General features: G+C 39.8%; 1 protein-coding gene across 3 annotated transcripts in view; it reads left to right on the top strand.

Moving 5' to 3' along the window:
• Nucleotides 1–27576, top strand: part of CTTNBP2 (cortactin binding protein 2) — a 168904-nt gene that overhangs the window by 77115 nt on the left and 64213 nt on the right. For 2 of the 3 annotated variants that reach the window (XM_005205448.5, XM_059885861.1), the window contains exons 4-8: nt 6166–7798; nt 14057–14260; nt 15681–15780; nt 18027–18177; nt 23820–24071. In XM_005205448.5, coding sequence (XP_005205505.2) covers nt 6166–7798; nt 14057–14260; nt 15681–15780; nt 18027–18177; nt 23820–24071 — 2340 coding nt within the window. Of the gene's footprint in view, nt 1–6165; nt 7799–14056; nt 14261–15680; nt 15781–18026; nt 18178–23819; nt 24072–27576 lie in introns of those variants that run through there. The other variant, XM_059885862.1, reaches the window with a different exon arrangement.

Here is a 27576-nt window from a genome sequence, read left to right on the forward strand (position 1 = left end):
AGTTCAAATGTTTTCTAATTTCCCTTGTGATTTCTTCTTAAACTTCTGTACTATTTAGAAGTGTGTTTTAATTTTGAATTTTGGGGTGTTATTAATATCTTATTGTGATTTATAATTTAATTCTCCTGCGGTCAGAGAGTATATTCTGTAAGATTTTAGTCTTGTAATTTTTTGTTGGTTTTTAATAGTGCAACGAGTGTGTCATCTGTAGTCCTTGGGTGTTCTGTTCCATAGCATCAGTCAGGCCAGGTGTTTTCCATAGTATTATCCACAGCTACTATATTCCTGCTGATATTTCAATCTAGATCTTTAGCAAGATATGATTGTTATTAGAAATTTGTTTATTTCCCCCTTTACTTCTGTCCGATCTCGCTTCATGTATTTCAGAGAATGATTCAGCCATCATCTATAATGTAGTTTCTCTGTGTGTAATGTGTGTTTTTCTCTGGCTGCTTCAAGGTTATTTGTTAGTTTTGTTTTCATTGGTTTTACTATGATGTCCTAGTTATGGTTTTCTTTATATTTATCCTGCTTTGGGATTTCTGAGCTTCCTGGATATATATATATATATATATATTTTTTTTTTTTTTAAACCAAATTTGTGAATTTTGGCCATATTTTCTTTTAATATAGTTTTCTTCTATTTCTGGAAATCCAGTTCTGTGGAATTTAGACCACTTTATATTGTCCTACAGTGAGATGCTCTTCACTTTTTCAGTTCACTTTTATTGTTTCTCAAAATTGGATAACTTCCTTTTGCTCTGTTTTCAAATCATTGGTTTTTTTCTGTGCTTTTTTAATTTTCCTCTTTCAAATCTTCTATTAAGCTCATTAAGACGTATTTTTCCATTTTAGATATTATTCTTTTATAGATTTTCCATTTGTTTCTAGTTTCCATTCCTATGCCAAGACTCCCATTTTGTTCCATCACCACGACCGTGTTTTCTTTGAAAATGGCTGCTTTAGGGTTCTTGTCTGCTAATTTCAGTAGAAGTCACCTTAAGCTCAGTTTCTATTTGAGTACATTTATCTTATGGATCACTTAAAACTTTTTTTGCATGTCCAATAATTTTTAATGCATACTAGACATTGTGGATGATGTGGTACAGAGACTGTGGAGTCTGTTATCTTCCAAAGAGTGTAAGTAGTTAACCTGATTAGATTCATAGTCTAAACTCTGACTTTTTGCAGTTGGCGATAGCTAAAATATTTGCTCATTTCTGTTAGTTGCTCAGTAGTAGCCTCTGTGATTAAGTGTGGACTCTCTCCTGTGCTTGCATGCTAAGTCATGTCCATCTCTTTATGACCCTGTGGACTGTAGCAGCCAGGCTCCACTGTTCATTGGGTTCTCCAGACAAGAGTACTGGAGTAGGTTGCCATGCCCTCCTCCTGGGGATCTTCCTGGCCCAGGGATCAAGCCCGTGTCTCTTGCACCTCCTGCACGGGCAGCAGGTTCTTTACCAGTAGTGCCACCTGGGAAGCCTGGACTTTCTCATACAAACCTGTAACTCAAGAGTCTACCGGTGACACTGGTGAGGGTAGTTGCAGCAGCTTTCATTTCATCCTCTGGCTCCTCAGGCCAGCATCAGGGATGCTTTGTGCTTGAGCTCTTGTTGTCAGTGCTGTCAGGACAGGGAATAGCCCTCACCTGAAAAGCTGTCCATGGCACCCCACTCCAGTACCCTTGCCTGGAAAATCCCATGGACAGAGGAGCCTGGTAGGCTGCAGTCCATGGGGTCGCTAAGAGTCGGACCCAACTGAGCGACTTCACTTTCACTTTTCACTTTTATGCATTGGAGAAGGAAATGGCAACCCACTCCAGTGTTCTTGCCTGGAGAATCCCAGGGACAGGGGAGCCTGGTGAGCTGCCGTCTATGCGGTTGCACAGAGTCGGACACGACTGAAGCGACTTAGCAGCAGCAGCAGAAAAGCTGTCCAAGGGCAAATCTCATCCAGTGCTGTTGGTTTCTTTCTAACGGGAGGGTATACTCCTTTCCTATTTCTGTCAGTTTTATTGCTCTCCAGAGTCTTCAAACAGGTATTTTCTTAATATTGTTTCAAGGGTTTATCATTATTATCTGCATGAGTAGGTAGTCTAATAAAAGTTGTTTCACCATTACTGATAGTGAAACTTTCTCTGATGTACTTTGTATTGTTGTAATTACTGTCTGACTTATAAAGACATCATCTATGTGTTTAGTACAGTCCATTCTCTAGCTCCTTGTTTGCATGTAAATGTCTTTTCACAGCGAAAACACTGAGCAAAACTGATGTTTTGAAATAGCACAAAGCTAACACTTTTTAGTGCCACACACAATGGTAAATACATGTGTTGCCTTGTTTAATCCTGTAATGTAGTCACTATTTTTCTTCTATTGTGCAGTTAAAAGAACCCTCCTTCAGAGGGAAAACTTACCAAGGTTACACAGCCAAGAAGGTGGGATTAGAACTTAGTATTGTACTTCTTGGCTTCCCAGGTAGCAAGTGGTAAAGAATCAGCCTGCCAATGAGAAGATACAAGAGATGCAAGTTCAGTCCCTGGGTCAGGAAGATCACCTGGAGTAGGAAATAGCAACCCACTCCAGTATTCTTGCCTGGAGATTTCCATGGACAGAGGAGCTTGGTGGGCTACAGCCCATGCAATCACAGAGAGTCAGACATGATTGAGCATGCACGCATGCTGTAACTACACTTCTTACTGTTTAAAACAGAAGAACTTTATTTTTGGGTCAGAATAGTCAAGGACATTTTTTAAATATAAAAATTATTTTTTGAGTTTTGGAGTACATTTATATGCTTATTGGAAGGAGCAGATAGAGAGGGGGATGTTTAATGTTTATACAGAGCAGTGTGATCACTAATGGAGCAAGTCAGAGGTGACAGGAATAATGAAGTTAATTGTTGAAGAAAGTCTGACCTTCAGCAGTTGGAAACATCTTTCCCTTAGAGTGAAAGGAAGGATGAATGGATTGATATGGCCATAAAAATGGTTAAGGGAGGAGACAGGATGTGCAGGGAATGAGTTAGTCTGAATGTTCTTGATCAAAGAGTCTGTTAGGGGAGACTGAGAGTCACTTAGTTGTCATTGGGTGAAGTATTGGGGAGAATGACAGAGGTTTAAATATCCCCTGAAATAGTAAATGGTAGAGGAAGCTAAACAGAGTTAGGTAGAGTGATTGATGATGGGGGCTCAGAACTCAATTGAGTTGGGAGCCATGTGTAGTAGGCACATCAATTATGTGATTTTCTCTGTGCTCTGCTATCTGTAGTGAGATTAAAAGACGCATGTTTGTCTGAGATAGGATTTATAAGGCACGAATGATGGAAGAACACAGATAAAAAAGACTAATGGCTGCTTTTCTAGAAGTATAGTTTTCTGTTTAGATACCTGAGATTAGTTGAGTTGATTAGATTAGAATCGAGTCTTTAATTCGATGCTAAAATGTAAGAGATGGAAGTTGTTTCAAAAATAGAGTGAGATGACCCAGTATAGAAATACCATGGGCTGCATGTGTGGTGGGGTGAGGAAAACTTGAAACAGTTGGAGCCGTAAATGAATGCCAGGATCCTGACACTGATCCACTGGATCACATCAGGGAAATCACTGACTTGTCCTCTATTTGGCTGTTCTGTAAAGTGCAAGTGGCCCTTCAATTCTAGAAGACAATGTTTTTTTTTCCACATCGAGGTAGGTTATGAAAATCATATATTTTAAAAATAAGATGAAAATTGACCTGATTTGTGCTCTCTTCCTACGTTGGTTGCTATACGAATTTGGAAGGGGGAGTAATACAAAACCTATTGAATATTTTCTCTATACTTCTAACTTTCTGTATGTCTTCCATAGCAACTTACTTTAATGCATTTAGAAGAATTAAAAGTGCTTTAGCTATGAATAAGTTCAACTTTCTGTGAGGCACCCAGATGAATAAAATACAGGTATAAATCAAGTATAGGACAGCACTATTGTTCTTCAAATATTACCTAATCTACTTATGAAGTCAACCCCCAAATTTCATATACAATAGAGTGTATGTGTATGGACAAGTGTCTCTAATTATTCTTGGGGAATTATTTGGATTCCTGATCACCTCTTTATAGGACCTATTGCAGTGCTATTCAGTGACTTCTTCAAAGCCAGAAGGATCCCCAAATAAATGAATAATGCCTCTGACTGTCCACTGGGCAGTGAGCCATTCTTTGCTTTTGGTCTCATGTCTGACTAAGGGGGATGGAGGAGTGGATTTAATGGTGAGGAACAGGAACACATTCTCAACTGATGGATCATGCGAGCATTTCCTGTCTCTGTTATTGATTACTTAAAGCCAAGTTAAATAATTACTGTCTCTCTTGAGAGTATATTTGTGTTTAACCTCTGAGGATAGGTGAGTTCTTTCCATGTCTTTAATTGGGTAGATCTGCTTTTACCTTGATGATCTGTAAGCCCCTTTATGGACCACCATGAAGACATTGTCTCTAGTTGGGAAGACAAGGCATTGGACCCGCTTGGCTGCTACAGCCCAGCTTGAGATGTATCCCTCACAAGCACTTCATGGCGCATTCCCTGGAGAGAAGTGAGAAACTTGGGTGAAGATGTTAGAATTGTATCTGTGTATCAGAAAGGCCCTCCCACGGTTGTTTGGAAGATTGATGTTTCTATGAACTGTGTTAATTTCATTAATTCAGACACAGCAGCAAAGAAGACAGTCCCTGCCCTCATGAGTCCTGTTCTAGTTGGGGGTAGGCAGGTGCCAACCAAAGGGTGATTCACTAAAGGATGGAAAGGACTGTCTTCCACAGGGTGGTGAAGGCAGCCTCACTGTGAGGGTGACAGTTGAGCAGAGGGCGGAAGGAGTAAAACAGCCAGGCTTTTGTGCCATTGGGTGTTTTGGTGCTTATTAGAAAAGCCCAGGTGGAGGTAAAAAGGTTTTTAAAATCTCCTTCTCTGTGCTGATCAACTAGGCAAATGTTGTTTTGAGAAGCCTAAATCCTAGGGTCTACGGCTCAATGAGCAGACAGACCCTCCTCCTGAAGGAAAAAGTGCTCTTCTTTCCAGGCAGATGCAGCCCCAGGCCTGGGCAGACAATGGTGAGAGCTGGATTTTGGTTCCTCTCACCCTTGCAGTACCCTAGTCCAGCATTCTTGCGTGGAGAATCCCATGGATGAGGAGCCTGAGGCCTACAGTCCCTGGGGTCACAGAGTCAGACATGACTGAGCATCTGAGCACCCTTGCAGCCGACCACCCTTGTGCAGTACACAAACTCCTCAGTGCAGGAGCCCTGTGTGATGGGTCATGGTGGAATTTCTATGCAGACAGACAAGACCAAAGACCCTGAGGCAGGATGACGTTCAGGAAACATCAGGGAGACCAGTGTCATGGGACCCAAGTGGGCAAAGGGGAACTGAAAGAGAGGAAGTCAGACTTGGGGTTCACTGATACTGATTATATTTTTTATTTGTTTGGTTGCACCACATGGCATTTGAGATCTTAGTTCCCCCACTACTGTTGGAACCTGTGCCTCCTGCAGTGGAAGCACAGAGTCCTAACCATTGGACAGCCAGGGAAGTCCCATGACGATATTTCTAATATTTCTTATATATGAATTAAAATAACTTTCATATATGATTTTACATGACCTTTCCAGCAAATCCTCACTTGTAACCTCAAAGTAGATTGCCAAAAAAAAAAAAAAGCTAAGTAATATGATTAGCAAGTATAGGAGTTTAGAATTTAACTGAAGTCCTCTGTTTTCAGCACTTTTCATTTTACAGTGCCTCAAAGATTAGTAATTCTAAGGCATTAAACATTAAAAATAAAAAGTTCTCTACCAGAGTTCTGTTTTTACAGAAGCAGACCTTTCTGAACTATGTGTTGTGATTTGAAGCATCAAATTACCCTTCTCCTTTTCTATAGTTAACTTACATTAAAAATTTTTTCTGTTGCTATGATTGAGATGTTTTTTATAAAACCATTAACATCTATTTTATCATTTTAATGAGTCTCTAAAATATTATCCATCATCTCCCAACTCATTTCAGAAATCTCGCGCCTTAGCTAACCCAGACCATACAGTTGTTATAAAGTTTAATACAAATCTCTCCCCATCTTTGGCTGAAAAGAATCCTCTGCCTATTAATCAGGGTTGTCCTGTGCATTTCTTTCAGCTGGAGATGGAGAAGCTTCAGCTCCAAGCACTTGAGCAGGAGCACAAGAAGTTGGCTGCCCGCCTGGAGGAGGAGCGAGGCAAGAACAAGCACGTGGTCCTGATGCTGGTCAAGGAGTGCAAGCAGCTCTCCGGGAAAGTCCTAGAGGAGGCCCAGAAGCTGGAAGAGGTGATGGCCAAACTGGAAGAGGAGAAGAAAAAGACCAGTGCGTTAGAGGAGGAACTCGCCACGGAGAAACGAAGAAGCACAGAAATGGAAGCTCAGATGGAAAAGCAGCTCTCGGAGTTTGACACGGAGCGGGAACAGCTTCGTGCCAAGCTGCACCGAGAAGAAGCACACACCACTGACCTCAAAGAGGAGATAGACAAGATGAAGAAGATGATCGAGCAGCTGAAAAAGGGAAATGACAGCAAACCGAGCCTCTCCCTCCCCCGGAAGACAAAAGATAGACGTTTGGTGTCCATATCTGTGGCAACAGAAGGCCCAATGACAAGATCTGTTGCGTGCCAGACAGACCTAGTGGTGGAGACTGCTGAGCCCCTGAAGAAGTTGCCTTTGAGCGTGCCCGTAAAGCCTGCCACGGGGAGCCCCCTAGTCTCCGCCGGTGCCAAGGGGAATGCCTGCCCCAGTGCCGCCTCGGTCAGACCGGGTATCGAGAGGCAGGTTTCCCATGGTGACTTGATAGGCTCCTCTCTGCCCACTGTCCCACCTCCAAGTGCAAACAGAATTGAGGAAAATGGACCGAGCACCGGCTCAACACCAGATTTAACCAGTAGCCCAAGCCCACTACCCAGTGCAGTTTCCCCGGCCTCCGGGCACACGCCCGCACCGCCTCCGCACAGTTTACATTCACCGAGTGCCAGCGCGCCTCTGCATCCGGGTCTGAACCCACGCATCCAAGCGGCTCGATTTCGATTTCAGGGCAGTAATGCTAATGACCCAGACCAAAATGGAAACACCACCCAAAGCCCTCCATCCAGAGAAGTCTCTCCTACAAGTCGTGACAACCTAGTGGCCAAACAGCTTGCTCGGAATACTGTGACCCAAGCACTGTCGAGATTTACAAGCCCCCCGGCGGGAGCACCCCCGAGACCTGGAGCGTCCCCGACGGGGGACGTTGGCACCTACCCCCCGGTTGGTCGAACCAGTTTAAAGACTCCTGGTGGGGCCCGAGTTGACAGAGGAAACCCTCCTCCCATCCCTCCAAAAAAGCCAGGGCTCTCCCAAACTCCTTCTCCACCGCACCCCCAACTCAAGGTTATCATGGATAGCAGCAGGGCCTCCAGCACAGGGATCAAAGCTGATAACAAAACTGTGGCTTCGCCTCCTTCCAGTTTGCCACAAGGGAACAGGGTAATAAATGAGGAGAATCTCTCTAAATCTTCCTCCCCTCAGCTGCCACCAAAACCATCCATAGATTTAACTGTGGCACCCGCAGGCTGTGCCGTTTCAGCCCTGGCCACATCTCAGGTGGGTGCCTGGCCTGCTGAAACCCCTGGACTGAACCAACCTGCATGTTCAGAAAGTTCCCTTGTCATTCCCACCACCACTGCCTTTCGCTCTTCCATAAACCCTGTTAGTGCCTCATCCCGTAGAGCAGGTGCCTCTGACAGCCTCCTGGTAACAGCATCAGGTAAAGGGATTGAAATGTTATATCCTTCTTTAAGAATGTGGCCTGTTCTCTCACTTGCCTTCATTTCCTTCACATTGCCTTAAAACTTTTTTTTTTTTAATCTGATACTTTTTTTTTCTATTTCTTTCCCTTCTTTTTTTTTTTGTGTGTGATTTTCTTTGAAGGCTCCAGGGTATGGTGATTCATCTTGCTATATGAATTGCGGTTTTGTTATGCTGAGTGCTTTCTTCTTTTAAAAATAACCTGAAAGCAGTGGTTTGGAGCACACGGAGACCATTAATTTAGAGAAACTGAAGCATTTCCATGGGAGGAAAGACTCATCTTTCTTATAAAATATTTATCTCACAAGATTTCACTATTAGCCATCTCCAGACAGCATGTGTTCAATTCTACCCCTTCTGAGATGGCTTATTTGAAAGAATGCTTTCAGGTAGTTATTAACACTACAGTCTACTTTGGGTTATCAAATTGATTAGAGGTGTTCTGTAATTGGTATATTCTATGTTTTAATATCAGTTTGGTGTTGCCTTTTTTAACCTCAAAAATAGTGTGTGTGCTTATAAACCTCTATTCAAAGTTTACTTCAAAAGTTGTTTTACTTTGTTTAGCGCTAACACTTAAGCACAGATGGGTGACATAGCACGTGGGCTGTATTGGAGGTTTCCATTGCAGATGTGGTTCATAAAGTCACTGAATCTGGGACTCTTGAACAACGAGTTGATAAAGAACTAGATTTTTCCCTTTTTGTTTTATAGTGCTAAAGGAAGCATTGCTTTTTATTGGCATTTGTGGAGAAGGCAATGGCACCCCACTCCAGTACTCTCGCCTGGAAAATCCCATGGACGGAGGAGCCTGGTAGGCTGCAGTCCATGGAGTCGCTAAGAGCCGGACACGACTGAGCGACTTCCCTTTCACTTTTCACTTTCATGCATTGGAGAAGGAAATGGCAACCCACTCCAGTGTTCTTGTCTGGAGAATCCCAGGGATGGGGGAGCCTGTTGGGCTGCCATCTATGGGGTCGAACAGAGTCGGACACGACTGAAGCGACTTAGCAGCAGCAGCAGCAGCAGTTCTTCACTGACTAAAAGTGGCTCTAAAATAATGTTACAGTGCCAAAGTTTTGATGGAACTTTGCAGGGTCTCTCCTACCCCAGGATGTTGGTGCTTAGCAGAGGCTGTTGGATCTGAATGAGAGAGAACTTTTAAGAATTAAAGGAAGATTTGAGCTGTGTTTTTTTTTTAAGATTTAGGGAGAAGCATAGAAATAAGAAAAGAAGGTAGCACTGTACTTGCTAATTATCAGGTAGTGAGAGCAGTGTAACAAGACTGCTTGTTACAGTTATAAGCTGTCTCCTAAATAGTCAATTCCTTGAGATGTTAGGTTCATACATTAAGGGGCAAAATTGGAAATTGGAAACAGCATGGATTTGATGTTAGTTAGGTCTGCATTGGAATCTAGGCTCTGGCATTTACAGCTCTGTGTTTTGGGTGGTTTTTCTTGAACTGAGCAAATTTTCTCATCCTTCATATGGAGCTTATGCTGTGCATATTGGGGAATGTGGCTGTTAGGATTTAATATCATAACATGCAAAGAATGTGGTATTGAGCTTAGAGCAGCATGACTGATGAATAAATAGAGGTACTATTACTGCTTGTATTTTGAAAATTTGCTTTAGAATTGACTTCAGTGTTGCTTTGTGATATCTTATTTTTTAATCCAAAATGGTACTATTGAACTGGATGGCCTTTCTCACGGCCCTTTTCCAGCAAGTTAAATCTACCCTCAAAGGAGGAATTTTTGCTACTATTCAGGAGCATCAGAGAATGTGCTGTGTGGACCTAAGGTACTCACAGAACACAAGTTCCAAAAATGTTTGGAGCCCTGGCAGTGCTGTTGACGTAAATGCATGGACTGTGAAACACAGACACTTCCTGTGATATGTACATTTTTTCACTTAAAAAAAAAAAGCCATCTTTGCTTTGTACCCTGATGCTTTGCCAGTGGCTGCCTGGGTCATTACTGTGCTCCAGGGTTCAGCTCCTAGAGCCCTTTGGTTTCAGTGGAAAAGCTTTAAAATCAGGATCCATGACTGAAGAATGTTTTGTCAGCAGCATGTAAGTTAACCTCTGGAGTCATAGAATTCTAGTCCATTATATATTCACCAAAATGACCTGTCTAGGATTTTGGATAAAAGAATCATAGCTCCTCTGAAAAAAAAAAAAAAAAAAAAAGCCCTTGCTCGTGTGTAGAAAGCAAGAGAGCATAAATTGTAGAACCAAAGAAACAGCAGTCACAGAAGATCCATGAAACTGGTTCCTCATTTTCTCTTCTCTGATTTTGCAGTTCGACCACTGCAAGGTTACCTTTGGTGGCATAACAGCCTGCCATGTCATTTGATTAGAAGATGTAGTTTATTAGGAGGAAAAAGGAGGCAGTGGAATTTGTTTAGGTATCAGCAAGCATTTGCCGAACATCCAGTCTACTAGGGGAGATAGAAATGTTATTATAGTTGCATAGTTGGGGTGTTTAACTCAGCTGTGGATGTAGGTCAACAGAAACTTTGTGAATAAGGTAGAAGATTTCAACTCTCTTTCCACTTACATGCCCCCCTTTTGGCTGCCATGCCCATTGCAACTTGGGAAGCACCAGAGTGCCCTCCATCCTGCTTCTTAATCTGCCTCGCCTGGGTGAGCATGTACCTCTCCAAAGCATAGGCTCATTGAAGGGTTTTCATCTGGTCAACAGTTACTAGTGTCATTATGATCAGAGAGTAGGAAACGGGGACACATGCACCTCCCAAATACCTGGGGGATGTGTGCTCCAGGGTCAGTGGTGAAAAGAGCACTGGGCTGAGTGTAAAGAGGCAGTGTTAGTCCATTTCTGCTCCTTTCTAGGTATTACCCTAAAGAGCAGATTCTCTCTGAGTCATTAGTTTTTTCATCTAAAAATGAAAGCACTGAACCAAAAAAAGTAATAATAGTTCCAAACCAAAAAGATGTGTTAAACTTGCCTGTTGAATTTTTCAAGTAGTAGTTCACTACCTCTCCCTTCTTGGAATTCTAGATCCCATTATCTTTGAAACCCTAAAAATCTACATTTCTACATCAGCTTATATCTATGATAAACAATGATGATTAAAGCACTGAAGAGAATTGCAATGACAAAGGATATCACTTTGATGAATTGTTTTGTACATTAACTCAGTTAGCCCTTTTAGAGCCAAATGTAAAATTTTTAAATAACACTTTATGGCCAAGCGTTAACAGTTTTATTATTTAAGTAAAATTTAAATAATTCAAAATGTTTAGAATTTAAAGTTCCAAACAGATTAGAACTTCTTGCTGCTCCTGAACTTGTCACACGGACACATCAATTGTTCGATGAACAGAAGCCTAAACCAAAAATCACTCCGGGCAACTGGGTTTCCATACCCTTGGAGTTTTTTTTTTTTTTTCCTTTTTCTTAAAAAAGTTGTTTGATACATTTTATTTGATTTGGTTCAGATTTTTTTCCGTAGGTAAACATGCATAAAAAAAATTCTTCTCCATGTTTGATTGGCTTAAAGACTAAGTCAGAAAATGAGATCCCTCTGAGCTATGAATGAGATTAACCTTCTCCACACTCTGAAGCTGATGCCGGAAGCTGTTCTCAACTCCTCTGCTATTGCACGTTCTGTCTGTTCCCTTCATCACTGCATGTTCTGCAAGATGCTCACTTGTACTAATGTTTGCATATGACACTGTAGCTGAATGACCCTTTGCTAGGGTCATTAAAGTAGCTATATGACTGCAGGTCTGTTCAGGCATTACTTAACCATTACTTAACCAGTCAACTAAATATTATAATTTTGATCATTGTGGGGAATTTCACATGAACAAAGTCTCATGGTGAAGTTTTATTTTTCCCATATTTATAACAGGATTTATTATAGTAATTTAAGCTTCCTGAGCCTGGAGAAAATTGGAAGTGGTAGTGGAGATAAAAAATGTACTTAAGAATACATTTAAGAATTTTTAACTTTAAGAATACTTGGTATTTATAAAGTGATTTTCATTTTTAAAGACTTTTTCAATATATTTAAAAGAAGAAAATAAGAGAATTGATATATATTCTTCTGGAGTCTTTATATTACAGAACTATAAGATTCTTGGGTGGTCTAAAGATTGAGAAAATTTTTGAATAAAATATTTTGTCTTTAAGATAGCTTAGCATTAGAAATCAGATTTCCCAGGAAATTATATCCATAATTGAATATTTCCATAAAAAAACAGTTAAAATATATTTATATTTTAATTGTCCCAAATGGCTAGAATCATCTGAAAAAAAAGAAAAATGAAAACAAAACTCAAAAGAATGGCAAACTATTTAATATGTACCTGTTCATATTCCTAAAAGGATATGGAGAACTGAGGACCGCCCCCACCCCCGGTTTGAGTTGGAGATACTGAGGGAGCGAGGGGACGGGGCTGGAGGTTGGGAGGAAGGAAGGCGGGGGAGCTGGACAAGCAAGAGTGTGGGGTGGTCCCTCCTGTTCACAGAGAAGCACATGCCAGTGCCCTCGGATTGCCTTTGTGCTTGCTTTGCAGTCCAGGTTTCATACCTGGGTATTTATAATTTCTCTGTTTATCATCCATTTCTAATAAGTACTGATTTAATTTTTGTGGGCTTGTTTTTTTGTTTGTTTTTAAGAAAATACAAAAGGTAAAATGTACCAGAGAGGAGCCTTCTTGTAAGTATGAAGTAAAAAATGTTACTTTTGTAAGAAGAGCTAATGAATATCAATGGGAAAATATCATAGAGTTTAGATAAATATCTAATTTTATGAGCATTTGAATTTTAATGTTATTATAGTCTGAGTAAAAGCAATAAATTACCCAGAGATCCAAATAATTGAAGATGTAATATCCAGTTTCTAATAAGCAGTCAGTTTCATTTGTAGAAACTGCTTTGGTGTTTTTCTGAAGAATTTTTAAAGTTCTGAGGAATACTTTGATATTCACCTTTTTAATCTTTACTGAAATAATTTAAGGTCAGTAATTTAAGATTCAATGATAAGTTTATTATGTATTAATATAACACCCATGTACTCAGAATATTATCCTGGTACCGAGGTAGTAAAGATGCATAGTAAAGGTCTATCATTGTATCTTAACTGCAGAGACTGTTACTAGACAGATGTAGAAAGTGTACCCCAGGAGTGAATATGTGCACACATACCCCCATATACACATCAACTTTACTTTCAGATTTTTGGGGCTTTACTTTCAGATTTTAAGGAAGAAGGAAAAATGACTTATTTTGAAAGTTAACTATATTTAAGCCTAAAATACACTAAATACCTATATATTACATTAAATAAACATTTTTACTTTACTGTTTTTACAGCCTTTTGATCAAGGAAGAATTCAGAAAATTTTCCATGCTATATGCAGCCGACTTCACACACTTAACAGATTCTCTTCTAAAGCTGCTAAATACTGATGAGAAATCCTAACTATGATAACTCTTATGACTTTTGTTAAAATTATATGGTAGAGTGTCCTGTTTTGTTAGCTGATTAAAAGTTTTTGGTACAAAATGTGAAGATGGCCAGATGATATAGTCTTCCTTTGTGTATTGAGTATTTGTGCTGGTATATTCTATGTATGTTGTGCTTCTATTAGTTCTTAATACTTAATAGTTGGCCGCCCACTATTTTTCTTCCCAAATAAGGGAATTCAAAGAATGTAAATATTCCTTCACGGTATTTGGTCCATCTCAATGGTTTATATAAAATTTATAAATTAAGTACCTTGGAAACGTTGTAGAAAAAAGGAAATTTTCTGTTTTTTAGAATTATTTCTGTCTTGTGCCTAAAGATATCTTTCAGTTAATAACAAAACTGAGAAAATCTGTACATAGTTGTAAAATTCAGTTTGTTTTGGAATCCTGAGGAGGAGCTCGAACTTTTAAAACAAGACAGCCTTCTTGTTTCCTGAAACCAATCGCCACTTTAACGCTTATCTGTAGAAGACTGACAACTAAAAATAATTTGTCACTATGTATATTAATTTAACTAGTAACAGATATAAGATTGAAATAACAGTACAGATGTATGCTAAAGTAAATATTAACAGATTGGTCATATTAGAAACCACTTAATCCTCTAGGGGTACGTGTTCATGTGTCTGTGTGTGTGTGTAATTTGGAAAGGAATGGTTAATATCTGTCTCTTATCCTTGCTCCTACTCTCTAACTAGGGTCACTTTAACCCACAGGCTGGTCACCCTCCCTAACCCCTTTGCTAATGAGTGGTGGTCCTGCCCCCCTGGCTGGCAGGCCCACCCTTCTTCAGCAAGCTGCTGCCCAGGGAAATGTCACTTTATTATCAATGCTGCTTAATGAAGAAGGACTGGACATTAATTACTCCTGTGAAGATGGCCATTCTGCCTTGTATTCTGCTGCTAAGAATGGACATACAGGTAAAGATGGTACCTTCTTACTTCACTGTATCACCCTCTTGCAAAAGGATGATGAGTTAAAAGCACTGTAGCCATTATTATGAGCAAAATTACTATTTCACATTTTCTCTTCCAGGTGAAATAAAAAACTTTTTTTTTTACATGATTTAAAGTTTTGTAAACATTTAAAAATCCAATTTGGACAGTTCAGTAACAATGTAAAATTTTGCAGCTAGCAAAAAGTTGTCTTTGTTTTATGCACAGTAAAATGTATTGTGTGCCTAGAAGTTTGGGGTCTAGTAACTGTAAAACACATTTTGAATAAAGCCCCCATCTGTGATCGCTTTGGCCAGGACAAAATAGCCCTAATTTGTCACTTAGAAATGGCTGATGTCTGTGAAAGTAAAGCCGTAGGGCTTTAGCATATGCTGCAGTGAGGGAAAGTTTTAGTAGTTAGGAAAGATCATGGGTCTGAAATTGTTCTGTAGTTAGAACCAATTTATAGTTATTTGAATTTTTTAAGAGAACTGAGAGGTTGTGCAACTATACACGACATATTGATGAAGTTGGGGAATTAATCTTGTTCCTTAAAAAGCAAATCTTATAGTCAAATATACTAAAACATAACAATAGTGCAAATAAAGACATGATCTGATGGCAAATGCAAAGTTAGATAGTAGGCATATATAAGCCATGTGATCCTTGGTGAATTCACATAATGTGGCTTTCTTGGAAGTTTCAGAGCTTCAGTGTGTTCCAGTGGGCTGCATAGAACATTCTAGGGAACTACAGTATGAGAACTCATTATTTTAAAACTGTTTTGGAGTACTTCTTCCAAAGTACAGTAGGAATTTCCTCTAATATAGAGAAATGCAGTCTAGTAAATAACATGTGGAACGTAGGTCTAAGTGGTATTCATGCTTGAGTCTGGTGACTTTCTAGAGGTTCTCCTTAATATTCATTCAGGGAGTTAAGTCTAAGATGACCACAACATGAAAGCATTTTAATGATTAAATTAAACACCAGAAAGTAAGATTTAACTATTTAAATACCAAGAATGGTATTTCAGTTTAGTCAAAGAATTTTATTTTCCATCCAGTAACATTTTTTTCTGGGATTGTCTGATGGAGAAACCTGGTAAAACATTCTCTGACATACGACTCTCCTTTCGCTCATCAGTCACTCTTCCCCCGGGCGCCCCCCAAAAATGAAAGAAACCTTGTCTTAGTTGATGAGTCTGGGGTATATGATCCTGGGGGAAAGAGGCTTCTTTTCCTTCATAATAGCCTGTGGAATCTTATATCGACCCTGAAAGAAATGTCAGATGAGCTGTGCATGAGAGAGGTCCCTTGGGGTTAGTATCTGTCTACAGCCTGTATAGAATTTGGCTCATGGTGAATCTAAGTGGGAAATTAAAATGGCTTTCTATTAAAATCCATAGACTGTGTGAGATTGCTGCTGAATGCAGAAGCCCAAGTCAATGCTGCTGATAAAAATGGCTTCACACCCTTGTGTGCTGCAGCTGCTCAGGGACATTTCAAGTAAGTGATGCTCTTAATCCCTTTTTTTCCCCTTCATGAAAAGAGCCTCTTTATGATTTGCACATATATTTTAGTTCTGGCTGAATGTGTAAACTAGTACTTAAGATCCTTTGGCAAGTAAATTCAACTAAACATCTTTGAGAATTTAAATGCAAAGGAGGATCCTAAATTTGCTCTTCTTAATAATAGATAGTTGTATATTGGGAAGTGAAGAAGAGGAATATGCTGTTTCCAAACCTCGTGTGAATGAACTTGCTTCCGAAGAGGAAGATTATTTTTAGCCTATCAACATAAAGTCATCCCTCCTGTCTGTGGGGGATTGGTTCCAGGACCACCCACAGATGCCACAATGCGAGAATACTCTGAGTCTGTTATATAAAATGCTGCAGTATTTACATATAATCTACGCACATCCCCCTGTACACTTTAAATCATCTCTGGTTACTTATAATACCTAATACAATGTAAATGCTATGTAAATAGCTGCGAGCATGTGGCAAATTCAGGTTTTGCTTTTTGTAACTTCCTAGGATTTTTTTTCCAAGTATTTTCCATCTGGGGTTGGTTGAACTCATAAATGTGAAACCTGCACATATGGACAGTCTACTGTGTATGTGGTTATGTAATGGATTGTTACACACTTCATTGTTCACTATTTTCCACCACCTCAACACACACACACGTTATTTATTATTATAAATTGTTCGAGTATGCACCTTGCTTTATCATTTTTAAAAAAAATTGAAGCAGGAACTTACATGCTTAAAGAAGTTAGAGCACAAAATCAAAAAGAGCCTGTAATTAGAATATACATAAGTTTAGCAGTGATTTCTTCAGTTGCTTAAATAAGTCAGTTGAATAGAGAGATAACTTTTTGTAATCAAGTGATATTTTAATAATATTGATAGAATATAGCTAAATTGCTTTCTTTGCCTGTGCTGAAATGGTAGTCTGCGGAGGATGAAAGCTGTTTTCAACTTTTAACTTTTACTATCCGAACAGAAATGTTTCATTAACAAACATTAATTAGCGTTAAGCAATTAACAAATCTCAGAATTCTTGACATAAGGTTTTTCAGTTTCACACTGCTGTCATTCTTTTGTAAATATGAATTTTTAAAAGTTCAAAATGCATCCTTAATATATGTATTACTTTTTTTCTGCATGTTGAACATATATCTCATCACTCTGAATTTATTATTGCTGATCAGAACTGTTGATTTTGCTGCCGCCTTTTTGCATGTATTCTGAGTCCTCCAGAAAAGATTCTTCTTCTGGACTATCCTTTGCCTTTCCTGCCAGTAGGCAATCTGTAGGGCTACTTGCTTGGATAGTGTAGCAGTCATGGGAATGGAGGCACGGATGGATTTGCAAAAAGGGAGAACCCCGGGGAAAGGCAGGGAGGCTTGGTTAATTTAAATGTATATGAGATACACATCAATATGTAACTTATTTTTTCTAACGTATAAACAAATCGAATGTTGCCAGAGGAAGCCAAGAGAAAGCCTGCCTCTGAGCAAAAACCCAAAGATGTTCATTGCTTCTTCACTGGGTTATGATTTATTCCTCTTTTCTAAATTTATTCTCATCTAATTTTGCAAACTGTAGTCAGTTCCTAAGTGCCATGAAGTCTTGAATTCACCTCATTGCTGTCCTTCCTGATTCTCGGGGCAATGTATTTCTGCTGAACTGTGTCTTTTTTCCTTGTAAACTAGCCCCATTGCAGGGGGGCAAAACAGCCTTTGCTGCCTTTTCTCCCCCAAATGGCCCTTTCCTCCGTCTCCCTGCCTTTTATAGTGGAGGCACATGGTGCCCTGCTGTCTGCGCTATTTATAATTATTTTCTCAAGTGAAAATCTCAGAATGACTCAGCAGCCTGACTCTTTTCCAGGTTCAAACTATTTTGAACCACAAATAATATATATGTCAAGCACAGTTAAACATATTCCAAGGACTCTACTTTTATAGGTTGTTTACAGAGAAGTGTCGTAAACCAGGTATTCACCCTTGATCAAAGCTGTTGTTTTAAATTTTCATGGGAGTAATTAAAATATCTTCCAGCCTTCTTAAAATAGTATCTATATAATAAGACCAGTAATAATTGAGATTATATATATATAATAATTCATGTAATAAATAAAGATACAGAATTCCTCTAGCAGTATTTGCTTTTTTTAATATCTTGGTCAAGTGGTACTTCAGACGTCAAACTGAGTTTGTATATAATTAATCATACTGTTGTGTTTAGGTGTGTAGAATTATTAATTGCATATGATGCTAATATTAATCATGCTGCTGATGGAGGACAGACACCTCTATACCTGGCCTGTAAAAATGGAAATAAAGAATGTATTAAACTCTTGTTGGAAGCTGGAACTGACCGAAGTGTAAAAACCAGAGTGAGTACCTGTATTTTGTATTTTGTCCTCTAATTACAATATGTCTGCAAACTCTGCAGTTCAAAAAATAAAATAAGTTAAAATACAGGTTGCTTTGTTTTGTTTAAAGTTTTGTTTTGCTTTGAATATGTTGGATCCTCATGGTCTGACCTCTGTTTATCTGATTATTCAAAGCTTGTTAGTTAGCCTTTCTTTTTAGAGGTAGTCGGTGTAGTACCAGGGACTTGTAAGCCATCGACAAAGGTCAGCTGTCATTCATTGAGTTGTCGTCATCATCCACAGTAGTGCTCACTTGTAATGTGTATAAACAGGAAGCAGATTTGTGGCAGGACAGTGCCCATTGGCAGGACTTAGAGGAAGGTTATTTGTGCTCACTATTCCTCACAGAGCTGACCTTTGTTTTTGCTGAGATTATGCAGCGTCTCACAGAGTTCAAGGTCATTGTTTAATTTGCCTCAGAACTTGAAGCACTGTGTGTGGAAGTCCAGTATGGAACCTAATAGGTTGAAGTAGCTTTGACTCCGTCCCACACAGTCCTGCTGCCTGCTGTACTGGGTGCACAGGTGAAGCCGGATTTAGAAATTGAAGAAATGTAGAGTCTGATTCACAAGAACAGTCCTTTGATACGACTTCTGCCTCAGCACACAAAAATGCATTTGAAACAAGTTCCTCCATTCGCCGTCCTAAGTTGGCCTTTATCATCCTATCATGATAGACTTGAAGACCAAGAATCAGCCCTTCACACCCTGACATGCATTTCTTCAGTGGGGGCCCATCTAAGGGCTGGCAGGTTTATGGGACCCACTCTTCACTGGGCTCAGGAATTTTTTTCCTGCAGTTTCCCAGGAGGTTAAAAGTATAATAATTACCACCCTATAGCATATTCATGATGAATGACAAGTGTAGACATCTTAATTGCCAAGATTATCTGAACCTTGGATTTCTTCTGTTAATAGAGAATTAACTATACTGTGCATCCATTTCACAGGAATCACCCTTAAAATTTTCTAGGATAGAAAGGTATATTGTATATTTTAAGGTCACTCTTAGATACTGGATTTTCTTAAGTTTTCAAAAGTAAACTCACAAATAATAGTATAATAGGAATGTAATATAAGCTAGGTATAGACATTTTCCATTGAGTCCTAGGGCTAGAGCTTTTTTTCTTTACTTTCTATTTATTTTTTGAAAATCTGAGAAAATAGTCCAGTGTTACTCTTTTTCATGTTGTTTTATATATTTAAGAAATCTGTGGTACTACACATACTTACGGAGGAGGCAGTGGCACCCCACTCCAGTACTCTTGCCTGGAGAATCCCATGGATGGAGGAGCCTGGTGGGCTGCAGTCCATGGGGTCGCTAAGAGTCAGACACGACTGAGCGACTTCAGTTTCACTTTTCACTTTCATGCATTGGAGAAGGAAATGGCAACCCACTCCAGTGTTCTTGCTTGGACAATCCCAGGGACGGGGGAGCCTGGTGGGCTTCCGTCTGTGGGGTCGCACAGAGTCGGACACGCTGAGGTGACTTAGCAGCAGCAGCAGCACACATACTTATTATAAAATTCTACCTTATATATGAAAAAGGAATGAATTTTACATCAATATCTGAATGAAAAATAAGTAGTGCAACATAAAAATTGAAGTCACATCCTGTAAGTTAGAGAACACAGAAATCCATGCTCTCAAACTAATTGTCGATGAACTGAATGAAATCTTTAGAAGTACAGAGGCTCCAAAGTACAGAGATAAACAGCATAATTGATAAAGGACCTTAAGGGAATAATTAATTATTTCGCACAACTTTTAATAAGAAATCAAAGGGGAATGAAGGATTTTAAGTTTTTCTGAAATGATTACATGGCCTTTGTAATATAAGGAAGGTCAAGAGCACTTACACTCTATTGCCTAATTAAGGCTGATTCCCAAGGAAAGGTATCCACAGCCCAACAAAGAACAAGCTATGAAACACTTTGCCTGCGTGGGATATTCCCAAGGACTATGTGATATTCCAGCTACTGCCAGCCATGGTCTTGCCTTAGCCAAGTTGATTCTGATGATGTGAAGTACAGAACCAGAGAAAAAGCCACAACATTGAGGAAGAGCTTTAGCAAATGATCAGATGACTCAGTCTAAATGTAGATTGTTACCATTTATTGTCTGTTTTCCTCTCTGTCTTCTACCCCATTATTTTTGTTTTTTGAAGTGTACTATCAATTCAATTCAGTCCAGTTCAGTCACTCAGTCGTGTCTGACTCTTTGTGACTCCATGGACTGCAGCTTGCCAGGCTTACCTGTCCATTACCAACTCCTGGAGCTTACTCAGACTCACGTCCATCGAGTCGGTGATGCCATCCAACCATCTCATCCTCTGTCATCCCCTTCTCCTCCCACCTTCAGTCTTTCCCAGCATCAGGGTCTTTTCCAGTGAGTCAGTTCTTTGCATCAGGTAGCCAAAGTATTGGAGTTTCCAGCATCAGTCCTTCCAATGAATATTCAGGACGGATTTCCTTTAGGATGGACTGGTTTGATCTACTTGCAGACAAAGGGACTCTCAAGAGTCTTCTCCAGCACCACAGTTCAAAAGCATCAGTTCTATTCATTGGAAAAAATTTAGTGTAGCAGTATGAAATACCAAATGAAAAAAAAAAAAAATAGGCTAGAGGGAAAATAAAACCAAAATACGTATCACAGAAATAATCATCAATTCTTTTATGATAGTCTTAAAAATCTAATGAAGATGGATACCTGAGTAGAAGGCAGACATCTCTCTATATAAAAATGAGAGACTACAGAGGTTTGTGACATTGCACAGCAGACAGGGATCAAGACCATCCCCATGGAAAAGAAATGCAAAAAAGCAAAATGGCTGTCTGGGGAGGCCTTACAAATAGCTGTGAATAGAAGAAAAGCGAAAAGCAAAGGAGAAAAGGAAAGATACAAGCATCTGAATGCAGAGTTCCAAAGAACAGCAAGAAAAGAAAGCCTTCCTCAGTGATCAATGCAAAGAAATAGAGGAAAACAACAGAATGGGAAAGACTAGAGATCTCTTCAAGAAAATTAGAGAGACCAAGGGAACATTTCATGCAAAGATGGGCTCAATAAAGGACAGAAATGGTATGGACCTAACAGAAGCAGAAGATGTTAAGAAGAGGTGGCAAGAATACACAGAAGAACTGTACAAAAAAGATCTTCATGACCCAGATAATTACGATGGTGTGATCACTCACCTAGAGCCAGACATCCTGGAATGTGAAGTCAATTGGGCCTTAGAAAGCATCACTACGAACAAAGCTAGTGGAGGTGATGGAATTCCAGTTGAGCTATTTCAAATCCTGAAAGATGATGCTGTGAAAGTGCTGCACTCAATATGCCAGCACATTTGGAAAACTCAGCAGTGGCCACAGGACTGGAAAAGGTCAGTTTTCATTCTAATCCCAAAGAAAGGCAATGCCAAAGAATGCTCAAACTACCACACAATTGCACTCATCTCACATGCTAGTAAAGTAATGCTCAAAATTCTCCAAGCCAGGCTTCAGCAATACGTGAACCGTGAACTTCCAGATGTTCAAGCTGGTTTTAGAAAAGGCAGAGGAACCAGAGATCAAATTGCCAATATCTGCTGGATCATGGAAAAAGCAAGAGAGTTCCAGAAAAACATCTATTTCTGCTTTATTGACTATGCCGAAGCTTTTGACTGTGTGGATCACAATCAACTGTGGAAAATTCTGAAAGAGATGGGGATATCAGACCTCTTGAGAAATCTGTATGCAGGTCAGGAAGCAACAGTTAGAACTGGACATGGAACAACAGACTGGTTCCAAATAGAAAAAGGAGTATGTCAAGGCTGTATATTGTCACCCTGCTTATTTAACTTCTGTGCTGAGTACATCATGAGAAACCCTAGACTGGAAGAAACACAATCTGGAATCAAGATTGCCGGGAGAAATATCAATAATCAAAAATCTCAGATATGCAGATGATATCACCCTTATGGCAGAAAGTGAAGAGGAACTAAAAAGCCTCTTGATGAAAGTGAAAGTGGAGAGTGAAAAAGTTGGCTTAAAGCTCAACATTCAGAAAACGAAGATCATGGCATGTGATCCCATCACTTCATGGGAAATAGATGGGGAAACAGTTAAAACAGTGTCAGACTTTATTTTTTTGGGCTCCAAAATCACTGCAGATGGTGACTGCAGCCATGAAATTAAAAGACGCTTACTCCTTGGAAGGAAAGTTATGACCAACCTAGATAGCATATTCAAAAGCAGAGACATTACTTTGCCAACAAAAGTCTGTCTAGTCAAGGCTATGGTTTTTCCTGTGGTCATGTATGGATGTGAGAGTTGGACTGTGAAGAAGGCTGAGCGCTGAAGAATTGATGCTTTTGAACTGTGGTGTTGGAGAAGACTCTTGAGAGTCCCTTGGACTACAAGGAGATCCAAGCAGTCCATTCTGAAGGAGATCAGCCCTGGGATTTCTTTGGAGGGAATGATGCTGAAGCTGAAACTCCAGTACTTTGGCCACCTCATGCGAAGAGTTGACTTATTGGAAAAGACTCTGATACTGGGAGGGATTGGGGGCGGGAGGAGAAGGGGACGACAGAGGATGAGATGGCTGGATGGCATCACTGACTCGATGGACGTGAGTCTGGGTGAACTCCGGGAGTTGGTGATGGACAGGGAGACCTGGCGTGCTGCGATTCATGGGGTTGCAAAGAGTTGGACATGACTGAGCGACTGAACTGAACTGAACAGAGGGGATCAAGATTTTCCTTAGAATAGAGTTTGTCAAACTTCAGTGCATCAGAGTTGCCCAGACGGCTGGTAAAACAGAATGCAGGGCCCCACCCCTTGAGATTTCTGATTCAGTAGTCTGGGATGAGGCTCAACAATTTACATTTCTAACAAGTTCACAGTTGGTGCTGATGGTGCGGATCAGGGAACCACACTTTGAGAACTGCTACCCTAAAAAAAAAAAATTCTGAGTCTGTTCTAACAACCAGCTAAGTGGATGATTGGGGCTTCAAAGTAATATGTTCTAGAGAATGGGCCCAATATTTTAGTTGGAACAGTTTCTAAGCTTGCATTTACCAGTGTCCATCTGCAATCCCAGAGAGGCCCATAGAGGCCGATAGATAAAGTTATTTGACTTTGTTTTTCCTTTATGTCTGCCTTTTCCATATTATCTAGAATCTTTCCTTCTGGAATCAGTGGCATAAAATTTTAAGATGACTAAAATTAGCACACTTCCCTATAAGTAGAGTTGGCTTATTATATTTGGATATAAATTTTTAAAAATGTGTATGCTGAAGTTCATTCTTTCATAATATTAAGTTGAGATTTTGTTTTACCATATATAATGCATATTTACCAGGCTGGGTATTACTAACTCACTCCAAATGGTTGAGTGTTAAGAAGAAACTCTTACAAAATAGCAGACATGAGTCAGAGCTATGGAAAAGGCACTAATTGACAGAGGTCTGAGAGAACCTAGCTCATCGATGATATTCAGGATTGGAATGCCTGCTTTTCCTGTCTCAGTGGTCCATGGCCAAGAATATTTAGATGTGAACTTTAAATAACACTGCTCTCAACATTCATGTTGTAATCAACTCCTTCCCCCTGGTTGTTTTATTTTCAGGATGGCTGGACACCAATTCATGCAGCCGTGGACACTGGTAATGTGGACAGCCTCAAGCTTCTTATGTACCACAGAGCCCCAGCCCATGGAAACAAGTTGCAGGAGGAGCCCGGGTTGGCCATCTTAGACTTGGATCAAGAAGAAGAGCATCATGAAGGCACATCCAAGCCTGTTGTTCCTGCAGACCTCATCAACCACGCTGACAGTGAAGGCTGGACTGCTGCCCATATTGCTGCTTCAAAGGGTTTTAAGGTGTGTCTGGTAGCAGCTGGCCTCATTATACAGTTGTAATTTGGTGAGTGGCAAAGTTGGCTGCTGTTGGCTGAGTGTATTTTGCTTGACTAATTGGAGACTGAGCAGCACTATTTTTGGAAATGATCAGCTTCCAGTAAGAACCAACTATATTTTTTGTCCAGCAGATATTTACCATCAAGCGTATATGAGATGTCATAAAAATCAGTTTGGAGTTTGTTAACAAATGTGGGAGTAATTCCAGACATTTTATCTCATTAAAATTAGGAAGAGAAATTGGATATTGATTGAGGCCTCAAGATTGTTTGAGTTAGTACCAAGGCCATGCAATAATTTTGAGGGAGAACCAGGATTCAGGTACACATGTTCTGTACTCTCAACTCCCTCACTATGCACTCTCTGTGCTGTCTCATGATTCATAAGAGAGAGTTCTAGATTTCACTCTTTCGAGAAAGATTGTGATTATTAAAGAAATAACATGGCATAGGAAGCCATCCATTCATGCTTCTTTTTCCATTTAAATCACTTTAGCAATATTGCTTTAACAATGAAAAGCTATCAGGAAGCTGAGTGCAAGGCATTATGGAAGCTAACATTTGTAGGAATCATTTATGTGATAAGGTAACTCCTAGTTCAGTGGCAGGAGTGCAAAATACAAGACAAGCATAGGATAAGAGAAGCACAGAAAATTTAAAACAAGGATAGTAGACATGTATTTGAAACAATACAAAAATGTAAATTCTTATTTTTTGCAAGACAGAATGCATGTATTTCAGGGAGCAGAGCCGTGGAATATTAGGCTCAGAAATGACTCATTCTGGAGGAGATAGAAATGATTTTGGCCTTGCAGGCTGGGTTACATTTGTCACCCATCACTGGGAGAGGAGAGTAGTTCAGATGCAGGGAACAGTAGGAATGGTATGGAAGTAGAGAGGCTCCAGTTGAGCTATGAAGAGTGGTGAGAAGACAAGACTAGGAGTTTCATAGTATGGCACAGGCCTTCGGTGATGCACTGAGTTTTATTTACTAGACAGTAAAACTGTTGAAAAGTTCGTACAAAGGAACAAAAGAATCATCTCTATAGTTTAAATTGCTTGATTGAGCAATGACATTTAGAAGATTTGGGATTATGAGAACGTTGATGGCAGGGAGAGAGACTAGGTGAAAGATGATGAGACTGGTAGAAATCATAAGAGAGGTCACAGAGTAGAAATGTCCAAGAACTGCAGACAGATTAGACGCATTGAATGAATGGGATGAATAGAAGGATCATAGTTACGTTCCCAGAAAGAGGAAAGAAGAGGTGTTGTTGTGATCCAGCAGATAGAATGTGGGTTTAGGCATGCTGAATTTAATGCTGGGACGTGTTCATCCAGATGGAGATATCTGGAAATAGCTAGAAATGTGCATTTGGAGCTCCTGGTTGGTAACTTCCTGTGTTATGATCTAGAGCAGAAGCTGTTCATCTTGGACTTGGGTGTTTTTGAAACAAGTGAGAAACAGGAATGAGTCAGTCCAGTGTGGAGGTATTGCTTGGTAGTAGTAGTTTACTCCCGATTATCCTTTAAAAAAAAAAAAACCTACAGTAATTATATGAGCTTGATATTTGTGTATTGATTTGAATGGAATGCAATGACATTTGACATAAAAGTACTTGGAAGGCAAAGATGGGAAATATGAAAGGCTTAAATTTGAATAGGCATAAGTAATCTAGGACAGTGAATCTCATTTGATGGAGAAAATGTATGTTGCAGGGGTGGTTTTTTTACTTACCTCCCTCTTCTAGAAAATCTCAGAGTATAATGTGAAAGGTTACTGACAGTGGTAGGCTGTTCATACGCTCAACCTGAAGGCAAGAAAAAAAGAATATGAAACCTGAGCATCACTGAGAGGAGCTCTCCCTCCAGGTTGAGTAACCCTTTAGGGTGGGGGCTTATGGTGCCACTCAGCTCCTCCTTTATGAACTCCTCATTAGGCTTGGTGGTTTCATGGCTGAAGATGGTATCTTCATGGATTCCCAGGCCCTTGGCAACGTGGATGCTCTGTCAAGGGAAATAGAATTTCTCATATCTAATATGACTCTTCCAATAGTCTCTTATTTTAAGAATTTAAGATAAATTTTGAACCTGTGGCGGATTCATTTTGATATTTGGCAAAACTAATACAATTATGTAAAGTTTAAAAAAAAAAAAATAAATAAAATTGGAGGAAAAAAATAAATAAATAAATTTTGAATAAGAAGAGAGATTTTAGAAAGTAAGCGTGGCTGACAACATTGACACACTGCAAAGAAAAATAATAGATTAAAATAACAGGCTTTTTTTTTTTTTTTTTTGCCCTGGAGTAGATACTTTGTCTTGCAGGCTTACTTCTTCATTACAATTAGGACATTTAAACTATGGAACTTCCCTGGTGGCTCAGAGGTTAAAGCGTCTGCCCCCAATGCGGGAGACCCGGGTTCGATTCCTGGGTCGGGAAGATCCCCTGGAGAAGGAAATGGTAACCCACTCCAGTACTCTTGCCTGGAGAATCCCATGGACGGAGAAGCCTGGTAGGCTACGGTCCACGGGGTCGCAAAGAGTCAGACACGACTGAACGACTTCACTTCACTTCAAACTATGGAGAGATGAATAGACATTGGGAATGAAGACCAGATTGTCTGGTTTCATTACTCTTCACACGATACCACTCAGCCTGCCTTCCTAGTCATGGGTATTGGAAGATATTTTTGCATCCTTTGCCTAATACAGTGTTTATATCGTGGCTGAGATAGTTGTCCAGAGAGGTAGTCTATTCACAACTAAGTTGCTAAGAGTAGTTTTCAGAAAAAATACATTACAATCCTGAGTTAATCATTGTGTGGGTGAAGAGATTCTACACTGACCACAGTAGGGCTTAAAAGATGTATGTTTTTTTTTTTCTACCATAGCATACATGTGTCCGATCTACATAAGGTAGTAGCGCATTGTTACCCAAGAATATCACTTCAGTTTCCACATGTTTCTCAACTGACAAACGTGGGATTTTGGAGCTTGAAGACACATAGCTCATCTATTCCAACCCCCTTGCCTTGCAGATGAAAAAGTTTCAGTTTTGGGAAATCGCATAACTAATTCCCCAAAGTCAATTCATAGAAGATCAGGTTCCTCAGTCAGTCCTTTTTCCACTTAGTTCTTGGTCTTTTTCCCAATGACTAAGCAATTTATAATCACCATTTGGTCTTTGGTAACCAGCGTAGCTCTCTCTAAAGCTGGTCTGTGACTACTGCACGGCCGAACTCGTCACTGAGGATAAACTTGTTTTCATCACTCAGTGTGCGTAGATAGAAGAATGTCTTAGTGAAACTCTGTGTTCTGTCATGAGAACTTTGACACATCAAGTTCCTGCAGCAGAAATAGATTAGGGAGAGTATCTGGATTTGAGCATCTGGTTGTCAAAGCTCTCATACAACAGATTCTTAATTTGAGGGACTCTGCATGTTGTAAGTCCAGGAGTAGATTTTAAC

Source organism: Bos taurus, chromosome 4, assembly GCF_002263795.3.
Source record: "Bos taurus isolate L1 Dominette 01449 registration number 42190680 breed Hereford chromosome 4, ARS-UCD2.0, whole genome shotgun sequence".
NCBI lineage: Eukaryota > Metazoa > Chordata > Mammalia > Artiodactyla > Bovidae > Bos > Bos taurus.